Source organism: Plecotus auritus (genome assembly GCF_963455305.1).
Source record: "Plecotus auritus genome assembly, chromosome: 2".
NCBI lineage: Eukaryota > Metazoa > Chordata > Mammalia > Chiroptera > Vespertilionidae > Plecotus > Plecotus auritus.
In genome coordinates, this window is record NC_137771.1 from 29,702,808 (window position 1) to 29,717,874 (window position 15,067).

At 53.4% G+C, this 15,067-nt stretch overlaps 2 protein-coding genes across 3 annotated transcripts in view; one reads left to right on the top strand and one right to left on the bottom strand.

Moving 5' to 3' along the window:
- Window positions 1-2,807: 2,807 nt before the first annotated feature.
- On the top strand, window positions 2,808-5,621 carry HYI (hydroxypyruvate isomerase (putative)). The gene is made up of 8 exons (XM_080657325.1): window positions 2,808-3,089; window positions 3,166-3,277; window positions 4,329-4,443; window positions 4,658-4,736; window positions 4,822-4,871; window positions 4,958-5,027; window positions 5,201-5,335; window positions 5,458-5,621. The coding sequence occupies exons 1-8, from the start codon at window positions 2,891-2,893 to the stop codon at window positions 5,529-5,531; spliced, it is 834 nt and encodes a 277-aa protein (XP_080513451.1). The 5' UTR covers window positions 2,808-2,890; the 3' UTR covers window positions 5,532-5,621.
- The window catches only part of SZT2 (SZT2 subunit of KICSTOR complex), a 69,902-nt gene continuing 60,448 nt past the window's right edge, over window positions 5,614-15,067 (bottom strand). For both annotated transcript variants that reach the window (XM_080657322.1, XM_080657323.1), the window contains 10 exons: window positions 13,130-13,220; window positions 12,816-12,896; window positions 12,659-12,733; window positions 9,219-9,432; window positions 8,680-8,833; window positions 8,408-8,530; window positions 7,902-8,307; window positions 7,667-7,783; window positions 6,594-6,662; window positions 5,614-6,459 (listed from right to left, as the gene is read on the bottom strand). In XM_080657322.1, coding sequence (XP_080513448.1) covers window positions 6,316-6,459; window positions 6,594-6,662; window positions 7,667-7,783; window positions 7,902-8,307; window positions 8,408-8,530; window positions 8,680-8,833; window positions 9,219-9,432; window positions 12,659-12,733; window positions 12,816-12,896; window positions 13,130-13,220 — 1,474 coding nt within the window. In that variant the 3' untranslated portion in view covers window positions 5,614-6,315. The remainder of the gene's footprint in view (window positions 6,460-6,593; window positions 6,663-7,666; window positions 7,784-7,901; window positions 8,308-8,407; window positions 8,531-8,679; window positions 8,834-9,218; window positions 9,433-12,658; window positions 12,734-12,815; window positions 12,897-13,129; window positions 13,221-15,067) is intronic.

Here is a 15,067-nt window from a genome sequence, read left to right on the forward strand (position 1 = left end):
TGAAAGAAAATTCGTGAAATGTATATGAAAATCTTCCTCCTGTCAGAGTCAGGGGCGAGCTGTGGGACCCAGAGTCAAGTCCCCACCCACCCTCGGTGTCTCAAAATTGCACGAGACCCAGACCTGGCTGTCCCCACCCACATTGGATGAGATCCAGACCCGGCTGGCCCTACCCTTACCAAGCCCTGCCAGGCGGGGGGGCATGGCCTGAGGTCCCCTGTCAAGCCCCGCCAGGCAGGGGGCATGGCCTCAGGTCCCTTGGCCTGGTGCCAGGGCGGGGGACGTGGCCTGAGGTCCCCCATCAAGTCCTGCTTTGCTGATTGCTCGTTAAGGCTCATTATGGGAACTCGGCCTCTGCTGTGGGTGCAGCCATCTTGTGTTATGGAATCCCTGCCTCCGCTGTCAGCGCAGCCATCTTGACCATTACAGCATGATTGTCAATTTGCATATTCCCTCTTTATTAGATAAGATGGGACCACTGTCATATATGTGGTTCCTTGTTGACCTAAACAACGTTATGTGTCACATGACTGTAAAGTACTTTGGGCAGGCAAACACTGTAATGATCATCTGTACACAAGGAACCCAAGAAAACAATTCAGAGATGGGATTGAGAGATGAATTAAAGTGCTTTTACAGTGTGCACACACACATCAAAAAACCCTAATGTCCATCAACAGAGTAGTATGATAACTTCTGGGCTGTCTAGGCATGGAACAATGAGCAGCTAATGCAATGTTTTTGAAGAACATTGAAGAACACAGGCATAAAAATGAAGGAAACCTCAGCTAAAATTTGTGTTGAGAGGAGGCTCTCACCCCTACCACTCCTCATCAGTTATCCCAAACAGGAAAAGACATACCTGTGTCTCCAAGAGGAAGCTGTATCTACTACCCAGGAAGGAGGAAGATTTTCTTCTAGCCCAGCAACAAACCCAGCCAATAATTCATGGTTACCCTGAACTTGTACTTTCCTCCAATAAACTTTCATTTTTCTTTGCTAATGATTTTTGTCAACAGAAGGTTGTCATCAATGCCAACAGGAGTTTCCATTTTGGGGCGTGGTGAAGGGAGAGGCTTTATTCAATGAAAACAGCTCCATTGTGAAAGAACTCGGTGACAGCTCAGTCATGAAACAGCATGACTGTGAGACTGCCTTGGTGTTACAGTTCTGGGGTTGCATTTCAGCATGGGAAGGCGTAGTCTTCAGTGGGAACTGGTAGTGCGCTCAATGGAGACAGGGGGAAGCTGGCTTATCAAGGGAAGAGTTCCCACCTCGGTCCGGGATTGGTTCTTCTCATGAAAATGAGGACTCCAAATCATCACAGTTTGATTGGTCCTAAGAGTACTGTCTTGATTGGATGGAATGGAGCCCCTCTAATTGGTTAGTAAAGATTGGATGGGGAAAATCTCAATTCTATTGGTTGAGTTTGATCCTAGAAGCTCCTTTGTAAGGGTTGACTCAGATGAGAGTCAACCAATGCTCGGCAGTGGGGTGTGGTTTTCCCTGAAATGCAGTGGAAACAGTGCCTGCTGGACTCTGGTTATGAATCTGAGCCCAATTATGATGAGTCCTTTTTGGCAAGTATATTTTTCTCAGGGTCAACACTTTTTGCCCCACCCTCCTTTCTAAGAAAATCTTTCATCTTGTATAACTCTTCTGGGTATCTCTCCTTGCTAGATGAGATGTTGCCTGGTACATGAATTGTTTAATAAAGCCAATTATTCTTCAAATTTACTAAGATGAATTTTATTTTATGGCATGACAAATGCTCACAAAATAATATTAAATGACACCCTGGCCAGCAGCTCAGTGGTTAGAGCAGCCTTGGGCAAACTACGGCCCGCGGGCCGGATCCGGCTGTTCTATCCGGTTCTCTTGCTCTCCCCTCCACTCCTTTACTTTGAATTTATATTAGTTCACACAAACACTCCATCCATGCTTTTGTTCCAGCCCTCTGGTCCAGTTTAAGAACCCATTGTGGCCCTCGAGTCAAAAAGTTTGCCCACCCCTGGGTTAGAGCCTCGGCCTGCACCTGGAAGGGTCCCAGTTTGATTCCCAGTTAAGGGCACATACCTGGGTTGCAGGCTTGATCCCTACTCCCAGTTGGGGCGCGTGTGGGAGGCAACCAATTAATGTGTCTCCCTCACATTGATGTTTTTCTCCCCTGTCTCTCTGTCTCCCACTCCCCCCTCCCTTCCACTCTCTCTAAAAATTAATGGAAAAAATATCCTTACTTATCCGGTGAGGATTTAAAATAATAATAATAATATTAAATGAAAAGCAGACTATAAAACCACATATAAAGTATGACCAAAATTTTCTAAGAAAAAACTGCACTTTAATTTTTTTAATCTGTAAGGGAAAGTTAATGGGTGATTGGTGTGATAACCTGGTGGTTTAAATGTTCTTCACTTGGTTATAAGCTTTCAAATGTTCTGTAATGAACAGGTGCCATTTTTACAATGAGGAAAAATACTTACTGGTGTTTGCTCAAGTTTCATTCCTTCATTTTAATGGCCTTGGAGGCTAGCTGGCTTCTTACTTCCAACCGCAACCTCAGACAAAGGGCCACCCGGGCTCCCCACCTTCTCTCTGCCTGCGTCCTGGCCGCACTGCCCTCGCTCGGCCCTCTCTCCTCTCCCTGCGCTTCCCTTTCTCCTGTTTGGAAATATTTCACTTTTCTGGAATGTCCACGGTTTTTACAAGACATTGCTTTTCTTACCAAACACTGCCCACAGAGCTCACAACCCTGACTCACGGCTCAAGCGCGCCCCCTATTGGCCAGCCGGGGCACTGCACCTCCGCGAGCTCCGGAGGCGCCCTCGCCGGTGCCCCTCCCGCTTCCGCCTTCCGGCCTGGCGGACTCTGCCCCGCGCCCGCGTCGGTCATGGCTCCGCTCCGCTTCTCGGCCAATGTGTCGTGGCTGTTCCCCGAGCTCCCCGGCCTCCCCGCACGGTTGCGGGCAGCGGGCAGCTCGGGCTTCGAGGCCGCCGAGGTCGCCTGGCCGTACGTGGAGCCGCCGGAGGTGCTGGCGCGCGCGGCGCAAGAAGCGGGGCTGCAGCTGGTGCTGATCAACACGCCTCCGGGTGCGCCGTGGGGCCCAGGTCCGGGAGGTGGGGGCCGGGCGCCTGAGCCTGGCGCTGAGGTCCGTTCTCACTGCAGGAGATCGAGAGAAGGGGGAAATGGGGCTGGGGGCCGTCCCCGGGAGGCAGGCGGCCTTCCGAGAGGGGCTGGAGCAGGCGGTGCTGTACGCTAAGGCTCTGGGCTGTTCCAGGTATCCTGCCCTTTCCTCTTTCCCCCTCTGTGACCCACGACCCTGCCGCACGTGTTTGGGGAAGGAGGGGAGGGGATGACAACGCCAGGTTTTGAGAGAGGCTCAGAAGTCTGAGCGCGGTCCTGGTGCTTTGTAAATTGCCTTTCATATTTGTTGTGTGTCATTCTCAGTTGGCAACTCTTTCATGCTTCTCTCCTGCTGGGATCCCATGCTGGGAGCTCAGTCTGACCTGGGAGATAGCAAAGTAAACAGAAAACGGAGGAGGGACACATTTGAGAACAGGTCAATTCACGGAGGCGGAGGCAGTGGGAGCAGAGTAGGCACCTGTCTGGGATTAGAGGCGGCTTCCTACAGGTACTAATGTTGAACTGGCTCTTAAGGAGTGGGCATTTGCTTGATGTAAGGAGCATTCCAGGCAGGGATGCTGTGGCCAGAGGCAAGAGGCGACCTGGTGTGTTCGGCGAAGTTCAAGAGGCTGGAGAGGTAGCTTGTTGGGGTTGGATGTGGCCGAGAAAGATCAGGTGGTGATGGGAGGTGGAAGGCTCAAAGTGGGGCTGATCAAATGTCAAATCCTGCGGGTCTAAATAGGCTGAGAAGGAACTGGCAATAAAGGGCCATTATTGGTAGGGGTGGGGTGGGGTCAGAAATCAGATGAGAAGCTAAGAAACATTCAGGAAATAGAGACAAGCAGCATGGAATTCTCAAGGGTTTGGGTCAAAATAATGTCTAAAAAGTGAGACAAGCATGTTTAAAGGCTGAGAAGGGCCACTGGAAAGGAGGTTGCAAGTACAGGAGGGGCTAAGTGAGGAACTGGACTCTGAGGCAGGAGGATGGGTTGACCCTCAGGAGGATTGTGGGGGAAAGGCTTGGCCAAAAGCTGACACAGGTGTGTCTAAGGCCTGCGCATCAGGGCCAAGAGGTATGGACCAGAGACCTTTGGGGGATGGGAGGGCTGGCATGGTAGGAGGGCAGCTGGAAGAGGAGCGGAGGGAGTAAAGGCCCTGCTCTGGGATGGACTCCACAGCCCCTTCCAGTCCCATTTTCCCCACAGGATTCACCTGATGGCCGGCCGAGTACCCCGGGGTGCTGATCGAGCAGCAGTCAGGGGTGAAATGGAGACAGTTTTTCTGGAGAACCTGAGGCACGCAGCTGGGGTTTTGGCTCGGGTGAGGTGACAGTGGAAACACAGACACACACACTTACACGAATGTGTCCGAGTGTGCAGGGAAGGGGGTGCACAGTGCGGAGTAGCCAGGCATAAGGCTGGGCACTGGCCGAGGTCAGAGGGACTGGTGAGGGGCTTGATCAGTGACAAAGACAGAGGCCAAACGGTGGGGGGGGGGGGAAAGAGCTCTATTTACAGATCCAACATGGTGCTAGGAGAACCTCGTGGGACTGCTGGAGCCCATTAACACCCGCGTCACTGACCCCCAGTACTTCCTGGATTCGCCCCAGCAGGGTAGGACCCCCAGCCCTGTGCTGCCTCCTGTCCCTTTGATTCTTGTGCCCTCCTTGTGTCACGCCCCCTCCTGGTTTCTCTCCAGCGGCAGCCATCTTACAGAAGGTTGGAAGGCCCAACCTCCAGTTACAAATGGTACGTGAAGAAAAGGAGTGCTTCTCAGAGGGCCCATGCTCTCCAAGGAGCCTGAGGCACTTCTGACTGTAGTCATCTCTGCCCAGGACATATTCCACTGGCAGATCATGGATGGGAATCTGACGGGAAACATCCGGGAGTTCCTGCCCATTGTTGGTGAGAGGGTCCCTCTTTTTGCTCCTTCCTCATCTGCTATGCTGCGCTGCTTCCTTTGTCCTCCCACTCTTCCAAGCAACCCCCCCGCCCCCAACACATACACACATACACACACCTGTCCTTCAGGCCTGAGCAGGAGCCTGGATCTTGCATCTGCCCATATCTGTCCCCAGGGCATGTGCAGGTGGCACAGGTCCCGGGCCGGGGGGACCCTGGCAGCCCTGGAGAGTTGAACTTCTCCTATCTATTCCAACTGCTGGAAGATGAAGGCTACAAAGGCTTTGTAGGCTGCGAATACCAGCCTCAAGGTGAGGGGCAGGCTGAGGCTCCAGGCTTGGGCTTGGGAACGGGAGAACTGAGGGACAGGTATTGGACAGGAGCTGTTTTCCTCCTCATGGGTTGAGATGCTACTGCCTCCTTCTCCCCTCAGGAGACACAGTGGAGGGTTTGAGTTGGCTACGTTCCTACTGGGACAGGCAGGGCCGTTCACAGGCTGGCCAGTGAGGTCCTGCAGTCCACCCACATGCCTCTCTGGGACAGTGAATTGAGCATCCTGAGTATCCTCTGGAATTAAAGACAACTTGCTGAACATTTCATACATGTATGTTATTGGTGACACACAGTGTCTAACCCTTCGCTTTCTCTGATCGCTTCCCTCCTGTTGGGAAGGGACACACAGCTCATGCCTGAGTCCTCCAGTCTGCAGTGCTGCTGTGGAGAAGAGAGAGCTTTGAGTCCACCCCCTCACATACAGATGAGACTCCAGGGGTCGGAAGCAAAGGGACTTGCTCAGGCTCACAGGTGCTTCAAAGACAGAGCTGGGATTGGAACCCAGGTGTCTTATCTCAATGGCAATGTCCACCAGTGATGTCTCAGTGGGTAGTGAGGACCAGAGAGCTCAAGATGGGAGGTGGGTGACTTGGAGGCAGGATTCAGGCAGAGGAGCCCTGGGGTGAGCACTTGCCACCTGGTGTGAAGAATTCCTGGACTCCACCAGGTGAGCAGGAAAGAGTCCCCTTCTGGAAGGGCCCAGGGGCCTGAGAGATGGGGACCTCAGGAGGTGACCTGACCTGCTAGAGCCCTGGCTTGTCAGCATCGTGAGTGTTTAGGGAGAGTAGTCCCTGCTGCCAGGCTGGGGCTACAGACCCCGCAGAGAGATGCACAAAGCTGCTGGCATCCCGCAGTGTCCAGGCTTGTGCTGGGGCATCGAGGGCTGGTCAGTCCTACTTCAACTGGGTAATCTTATAGATCATGATTCGAGGAACAGTGACATTCGGCGGTCCATTCCTCAGAGGAGGCGGGTCCAGAGGGTGAAACAGGCTGTGTTGATGACAGACTCAAGGTGATGGTAGGTGGAGACCAGCTGGGCAGGGGGGCTCTCGCTGTCCTGGGGCTGTACTGGGAAGGGCTCGCGGAAAACCACTGTCAGAGACTGTGGGGAACAGAGTGGGGTCCACTGGTGAGAGAAGGGCAGGTAGGCCTCCCAACCTCAGCAGGCTCGAGTAGAGCATTTGGGGTACAGCTTCCCACCAGGCTGATACAGAGTCCCACACCCCCTGTTCTCACCGTCTTTCCCAAGTGGGAATCCAGGAACACTAGCACAAAACAGTCAGTGAACTTCTGATTTAACACAACCTGCAGAAGACAAAATGAGATGGGGAGTGAGGTTTGTCTCACCTGAGGAAGCACAGACCCTCCTGAGGGCCTCCTGGAAGTGGGTGGGACTAGTCTGAAGAAGGGCTGCTTCCATCTCCACACCCAAACCCACCTGCACTCACTCCACGGTCACCTAGAACCTCCTCTTCAAATGGAATCTGTCCTCACCCTCACTGGCCCCTGGTCAGCCTGTCCAGCCTCATCATAGTGAAGAGGAGGGGGGCTTGACTGGGAGGTTCCTGAAGTTATCTATCTGGAGGCCCTGCACAGAGCTGGCACTGCAGCCCAACAACCAAGGGGAGTTCTCTGCCCTTGACAGCCCCCTCCTTGCCTCCTGTGCTATCCCAGGTTTTATATCTCTCTGACCTCCCTGCACTGTCCTTTCCTGTCTGTCTGTTCCTGGGCAATCTCTTCCACTCCCAGGGATGCAGGAACCCCCTATCCATACAGATGCTGCCCAGATCTCCTGAGTGCCAATCCCCGATGTCCCTTCAGAACACCTTGAAACTAATTTCCCCACAGGTACCAGGTTGCAGGACCTATCACCACGAACCAACTCCTACTTTTTCTTGTGAAGTCTTCTCTTAAGTGTCCTTCCCTGGACCACTGCTCTCACTGGCTCATCTCTAACTTTTTACTCCCCCCCCAGTGTGTGCCTATCACCACAGCTCTTCTCTCTACCTGTCCTTCCTGGCAGTGCTTTCAACTTCAGTGCACACAGTTACCTGGGGATCTGGCTGAAAGGCAGAGTCTCAGTCGGGTCTGAAGTGGGGCCCAAGTGCATTTCGGCAAGCTCCCAGGTGGTGCTGGTGCTGCTGGTGTGAGGACCACACTTTGCGGGGAATAAGAAGGCTTAAAGCCTAAGAGGTCCTTTCTGGGACTGCAGCCTCTAAGACCAACCACCGATGAGGTTCTAGAACTTGGCCCTCAGGATCTCTAGCCAAGGAAGGTTTGTGTTTTTGAGGCAGATCAAGGAGACTTACCAGGTACTGAGTTCCCAAGTCTGGGCTCTGGAAGTGGCGGCAGCTCTGGGGAAAGCGGCTCAGGAGAACCTTGATCAGACTCTGGTACCAGGAGACCGTCATGGACAGGAAGCAGTCCTGGGGGAGGTCCACAGGCCTGGACCTACTGTCCTAGAGCCACCCTGCACCCTCCACCCTGGCTGCCCATGGAATCCTAACATCCATCCCATCCCCTCTGGAACCCACAGTTCCTTACCAGCTGGGGGTCAATGTCCGCAATGGATTTGGCATGGACCGCCTCTAGGAGCTCCTCCAGCTCAGCCAGGGCCAAGCGCCCCCCTAGCCGCAGCCGATCAGGCCCTGGTGGCTCCAGCAAGAAGAGACGCTTCCAGAGGGTGTCCCTGCGGCAGTGTCCTCCAGCTAGCCGTACCAGCTGAGCCAGCCGCGCCCGTGCCACGCCCACCTCTGCAGCCAGCGGGGGGAACAGAGGAGCTGGGCCAGGCACCAGACCAACCCCTGAGGCCTCCCTAGGGCTACCAGCGGAGCTCCCAGGAGCCTCTGGCTCAGGGGAAAGTCTGGGTGGCTTCCGGAACCTGCGCAAGTCAGCAGTTAGTCTGGGAAAGAGCTCTCGTTGGCTGGTGAGCACCACGAAGAACTGAAGCCTGGAATGGGGAGGGAGCAAGAGTGGTGGTTACAGCAGGAAATGGCAAGGGTAGGGGGCAGGCTGGACAATGGGCACATTCAAGGTGGGCATCTGCTGACCGCAGAACATGCCGCTCAGCCTCTCCTTGCTCCTCAAAGGGTGCAGCACAGTGACAGACGAGCAGAGACACATCAAAGTCATCCTGGTGACGAAGTCCCTCAGAGTCCAGGTAGGAGCCGGAGCTGTGTGGTGGGGATGAGATGTCAGCCTGAGGTCCTAATGAAGTCAACCTCACCCCTTCTGCCCAAGAAAACACAGGTCTCCCAACTGTAAGGACGGTCCTGACCGCAGCTCCACCAGAGAACATGCTGGTGTCCCCTGTCCTCCATACCTGTGCCATGCCGACACCAGGGCGTATTCATTATGTTCTGGGCCCCCTGGCCGAGCCATTCGCAATGGCTTCATGTGGTAGGAGCTAGCATGGTCAGCCACGTAGTTGTACAGCTGGTGGGCAGCAATGAGCGGTGTGGGAAGCTCCAGGGTCCCTAAGGGGCAAGTTACAGGAGACAGTGAGCCTGGGATAGACACACTGATCTGATGGGCTGGGGGATTAGGAGGTCCTAAGGCTCTGATTGACAAGCAGACTGGCCCTGCTTTTCTGGAGTGCTCCTAAGGTCCTGTAGAACATTGAGATGGGACAAAGTGGCTCAGGACAGGCAGGGCAGGGTACACAACATAGGATCTAAACTTTGATATGAAACAGACTATGAAGAAGTTAAGACAGAGACGTGGGGGCAGGGTCCAAGTGATATGAGGCAATTAACAACATGGGATAGACAAAGTTTGGCCCTAGGAAATGGTCCCATCGGCCCACACCTTGTGGCCTGTTCTTTTTCAGTTTCACTGGCTTGCCCTTGGGCACCAACCAACCTTGGTAAATATGATTGCGACCAAAGTGGGGCCCATCAGGGTGGTGGGCCAGGAAGTGTCTCAGGAAGGTGGTGAGGTGGTAGCCGTGCCGCAGCACCAGGTGGGTGCCCACCACATGCTGGTGCACGAGGCGCAGGTGGAAGTCATAGCTGAACGAGTGCACATGCATCAGGTCCCGCACCTTGTCGCACTCCTCGGTGAACAGCATGGAAAGCTGGGGAGGCACAGGGGCTGGGTTAGGAAATGGTAGCACAGGCTGCCCAGCACATTCCCATTTCCTCCTTTTGCATGGGAGAAGACAGCTTAGGACTCACCCTATTGCCCGAACAGCTCAGGGACACCCTCATTATATTCTCTTTTATACTGTACTAGAGGCCTGGTGCACAAAATTCATGCACTGGGGGGTGGTGGTCCCTCAGCCCAGCCTGCACCCTCTCCAATCTGGGACCCCTTGGGAAATGTCCGACTGCCGGTTTAGGCCCGATGCCACAGGGCCTAACCACTCTGCCTGCCAGCCTGATAGCCCCCTAACTGCTCCCCTGCCGGCATGATTGACACCTAACTGCTCCCCTGCTGGCCCGATCACCCCCAACTGCCCTCTCCTGCAGGCCTGGTTGCCCCCAACTGCCCTCCCCTGCCGGCCATCTTATGACGGTTGGGGGCGGCCATCTTGTGATGCGAGGGCACGAGGGTCAATTTGCATATTACCACTTTATTATATATAGGACTAGAGGCCTGCTGCATGAAAATTCATGCACTGGAGGAGGGGTCCCTCAGCCCAGCCTGCCCCCTCTCACAGTCCGGGAGCCCTCAGGGGTGGGAGGCGACCAGGCAATCAGGGGAAGGCAATGCCCCCATCACACCTCTGCTGCTGCCACTGCCAGCAGCGCAAGCCTTGGCTGGCCCTGCTTACCTGAGCCTCGGGTGGCCCTGGGCAGCTGGGCAGCTGCCATCCAAGGCTTGCCTGCACCATCAGTGGCTTGCCTGTGCCTCGGGCCGGCCCTGGGTGGCTGGGCAGCTGCCATACGAGGCTTGCCTGCACCTCACGCATTGTCTGGGCAGCCACCATCTGAGGCTTGCCTAAGCCTCGGGCCGGCCCTGGGCAGCTGGAGGCTGAGGGAACTGGGGGACTCTGGAGGCAGGTGCACGGAGCGGCCAGACCCACCTGGTGCGGGCCCGGACTTGCCGCACTCCTGCCACCCCAGTGGGGCTGAGGGGACTGGGCGCCACCACCTTGTGGCTGTGGGCGCTGCCATCTTTGAGGGTGTGACAGTTAAATAGCATATTCCCTCATTGGCTGTGGGCACTGCCATCTTTGTGAGGGCATGACAGTCAATTAGCATATTCCCTCTTTATTAGATAGGATTGTAACCCTGTTTACATGAAACTGACCCTTTTGAGAGATGGGACTTTTTATTCTGAAGCCCAGAGTCTGCTAAAGTCTGGCACAGATTCACTGATGCAACAAATACTTGCTGAGTGCCTACCTGGTACCATTCTAGGTGCTGGGGATACATTGGGCAACAAACCCAAGCCCTCAAGAAGCTTACATTTGAGTGGTGGGAGATAATACAATAAACATTAGACAGAGAAAATGAGTACACATTTGGTGTTATGGAAAATCAAGAAGTAAAGCAGTTGCCATTTTAAACAAGGTGGTCAGGGTAGGCCAGGTGTGTAATTATTTACTATTAGAAAGTTTTTGCTGTCCCCTTCCCATCTCTCCAGCTTTATTTTCCCATCAAAATACTCATTCTTCCCAAGTACATCACATTCTCTGTACTTTTGTACCTGCTGCTGTTTTCTGCCTGGATGCTGTCCTCCCTGATCCTCAAGCCTGGCTAACTTCTCTTTGATAAAGCTTTGTCTTGGACATCCTGCCAAGCTAGGCCAGGGTGGGCCTCCTCTAATTGATCTGTGAAGGAGTGAATGAAGGATGGCAGAGAGACTGAGCTGATCTTCTCTTGGTGGAAATCACCATTAGTTAAAGTGCTAACAATTGGATCGATGGTGCCGGAATGGCAGAATCTACATGAGCACTTCCTTGGGGGCCCTGGGCATAGGAGTTAATAGGAAAGGAAAAATGACTGTAGAAGAAGCAATAGCCTAGGAGCAGAGTAGCTGCATGATGCTGGGTAAGTCACATTATCTGCTTTAGTTTCCTATCTACCATGGAGATGAAGTAAAGGTCTCCCTAAAGTTAGAGGCAGTGTGAAAAACTTCCATAGCCAGGGAGGAGCCTCAGAGTCCGTACTGCCCCCAACTAGCTCTGTGCCCTGGGGTAAGTTAATGAACCTCCATCAGCCTCAGTTTCCTGATCTGTACCGGAGAAATAAAACTCCCCTTCACTGTAGTATATATACTAAGCACTTAATAAACAATAACAATAATAAAGCAATTTAGAAACCAAGTAGGGTTAGCGATTAGATATGTAGAGGCAGAGAGCCAAGCTGGACAGAGATCAGGGAGCAGGGAAGCCAGGACTTCAGAAAGCTTGTGAGTAATGGGGGTTGGGGGGTGGGGCGAGGTCCTTCCCACCAATACAACAGCCCAGTGTGAAAGTCCCTGCGGCCCACAGCTCCCTTCTGAGCACTCAGGCTCCAGGAGGTTCCTGCAGTCACCAAGCTTTCCTGGATCACATTACCCTGTGATGACTGGACTAGGTATCCACAGCAAGGCAAAGGCAGCCATCTATGGGCTGATAGGAGCTATCCAGACAGGAGAGGAATCTGTGTTGTCTGTGCTGGAAGGTGACAGACCGGGCCCAGGCAGATCCTGATCTCTCGGAAACCAAATGGGAGGCACAAGGAAGGCCTGGGCCTTCGCATGACCTGGGGCAACCTGACGAAGCTGAATCATGGAAGTACAGAGGGCTTCAGGTCCCTGATCTCACTCGAACCTCTCACTCACCTGAACACTCCTGATGCTTGGTGCTCATGGGGTGCAGAGGCCCTGCCTTGAGGCAGACAGACAGGCCTGAATAATAACTGGCGGGTATGCTGTGTGGGTGGGAACTCTAGCCCACATTCTAAGTGTTAGTGACTCTACGCGATGCAAAGGCTATTTCCAGCTCTAGATTAGGCCAGGACTGCCCATGGCACCGACCTACCCATGTGTCAGATTAGCCACTATGCTCAAATGTCTGCACTAACCATCTATGGTTATGGATTGACACAGTGCCAGACTGTCAGTGCCCAATGATCAGCCACTGTGCTGGAATGTCTTCTGCCCTCTTGTTACAGCTGAATACAACTCTGGACCACCTGCAGAGTGACACTGGTTGATGGTCCAGTCACCAGAAGGACCACTGACCTAGGCAGCGCACAGCACCAGATCACCCCCTCAGCCAGACTGCTCATGCATTATTCTTATTGGCCACAGCATACCATGGACTATACCTGAGACACCATATTCCCACCCCCACAACCCCCACCACATACCTGAGAATTGACGGCTTGCCCCATGGGGATTCGGGAACACTCTAGGGCAAACTGTTTGACACAGAAGTAACAGCCCTAGAGAGAGGGTGAAGGTGAGGTCAGGAGGGTAAGAGACAGGTGAGTCTGGCTCTCCTCACTCAGTGCTCCCCCTGCTCACCTGGAAAGCCAGCTCCATGAGGATGATGCCGCCGGGCAGTGCCCGCTGTAGGTGGTAAGTGGTGACCGGAGAGCCCATGCTCTGCAGAAAGAAAAAAAGATGGCTTCTGGGGGCAAGAGTGGAGGTTCACCGGCCGCAGGTCAGCAGGGAAAAAGTCTCTGGGGCGGTGACTTTAATGGTGTCAGGCTGGGATCAACAACCTAAGTCATCACCCAGGTCACTGACCTCTGGCCTTGGGAAAATAATTCAGGCTTAGTGACACTGGTGTCTGAGGCATCACTGATTTCACCATCAGGGAAGGTACGTGACGTTACCTTGGGGCTCCCATCAGTCTTGCTTTTGGAGCAGGAGAAGGAGCTCCGACCCTCTGTTCCAAGGATGGCCATGGCCCGCGGCCGGCTGGTGCTGCAGGAAAGGAAGAGGGACAAGAAGATGCAGCCAGCCAGTGGGGTGAAGGATTACAGCTATCTGACTCAATCCATTTTACATGGAATTGTCTGTAGGAGAGGAGACAGCCTAGAGAGGGCCTGCTCGGGGCACCACGGTGAGGAAGTAGCAAGGCTCCCTCAGTAACGGCTGCTTTAATGGGAAGTGAGCAGTGCTCAGTGCAGAGATGGATGCCAGGCCTTTCTCTACCAGTGAGAGGATAAGGGTAGGGCCAGAGAGGCTTGCTGAGAATGTGGGGAGACACCCATGAGGGCATGGAGATCTGTTTACTGGGGGCAGCAGGGGAGGTGGGAGGGGGCAGGGGGCTGATGTCTAAGATTTCATTAGGAAAATTCAAGGAGATGCTTGATGCCCTGGTTGGGAACTTTCCTCTGAGAGGGAAAAGCACTTCTCTCTTGACTGGGGAATGTACTCCCAGCATTCCACAGGCCCACTGTTCTTCATTTCTCGACTCAGAAGTAAGGGGAGAAGAGAAGCAGAGACAGGACTGTGAACAAGGACAAAACAGAAAGGGCCAGGGGGACCCAATTATTATACTTATGAGGTACAAACCACCAGAACTCTTGCGAGGGGTGGGGAGGGGGTGCCTAAGCCCCTGGTGAAAAGAAATGGCCCATTTCATCCTTAAGAAAATAGGGACAAGACCGGCTAATAACTGGTGATACTTTAGGTCTGGTGACAAAGAAAGGCCTGACTTTACATTTTGCTCTAGAAACATATTTTTTAAGCTAGTGTATCTTTTGTTTTAAAAAGGAATTTAGATTTTTGATAAATTAATAGAAAGTAAACAAGTCTTTCAGAGAAGCTCCTACAGCTGGGACCTGGCCAAGGGCAGCAAGCTGAGCAGCTACTCCTCCGGCTATCACTGAGCAATGAGGGGCGGGGTCCCGGCGGCACAGGCCTGTCCCCTCTTCCTAAGGCCTGGAAAAGAGGGGCAGCCTGGGAGGTGGAGAGCTGGTTATAAACACTAAGGAGTTGGAACTGGCTTTCTGGTCCAAGGTGGGATCTTGATTAAGGATACAATTATATTTATTAACTTGAAAGTGCATCAAACTTGAAGTAAGAGGAGGGAGAAAATAAACTCACAAATCCAGAGACACGAAAGTAACTGTAACATGGACAGATACTTTCCCATCAGCTACTGGGAAGGGGTGGGAACACAGAATCTGGATGCTCAAATGTTAAGAGCACAGAGCAGGGCCACAGAGGTTCGATACAGAGGAAGAGGTGGTTGTGAACTTGTCACTGAGCTCAGGGGAGAAGGAAGGTGGTGATAGAGGAGCTGCCGACTTTCTAAGACTCTAGTAGCCAGTGAATAAACATGACCAAGAACAGGCCAGAGTGCAGTGATGCAAGCAGGCACAGTGCAGGGGTTCTTGGTGAGAAAGACAGCTACCCTTGGTGAGTAAGGGACTTCCTGGGTCACAAACCATGTAAAATCTCAGGAGAGGACAGTGGGGTGATCAGGACAGCAATCGTTAAGACCCAGGTCCAAAGGCTTAGGAACGTGTACCAGATCCATGTGCATCGCTGTACACTAGCATGTAAGCACATGAGATGTACCTGGGCACAAGCTCTGTGAGAATGTACACAGTTCTGTGAGGTTTAAGGATGCGAACGAGGGCTGCATGGAAGTGTCCAAGGTCCTCGTGTGTGTGTGTGCTGGCCTAGTGGGATGAACATGCATAAGGCCTGAATTGTCCTTGCGGGACCTATGTGAAGACAGGAAGGGCAGGTGGAGCCTCACCTGCAGTGGAGGAGGGGAGGGGAGGAAGCGGAGGACGAGGGAAGGAAGAGACGGGCTC

What these genes read in the sequence shown, in the direction of transcription:
- HYI (XM_080657325.1), top strand. Translation starts at nt 2,891, where the DNA reads ATGGCTCCGCTCCGCTTCTCGGCCAATGTGTCGTGGCTGTTCCCCGAG. An exon ending in CAGCTGGGGTTTTGGCTCGG is followed by an intron (nt 4,444 to 4,657) that starts GTGAGGTGACAG and finishes ACATGGTGCTAG; the next exon opens with GAGAACCTCGTGGGACTGCT. An exon ending in GGAGTTCCTGCCCATTGTTG is followed by an intron (nt 5,028 to 5,200) that starts GTGAGAGGGTCC and finishes ATCTGTCCCCAG; the next exon opens with GGCATGTGCAGGTGGCACAG.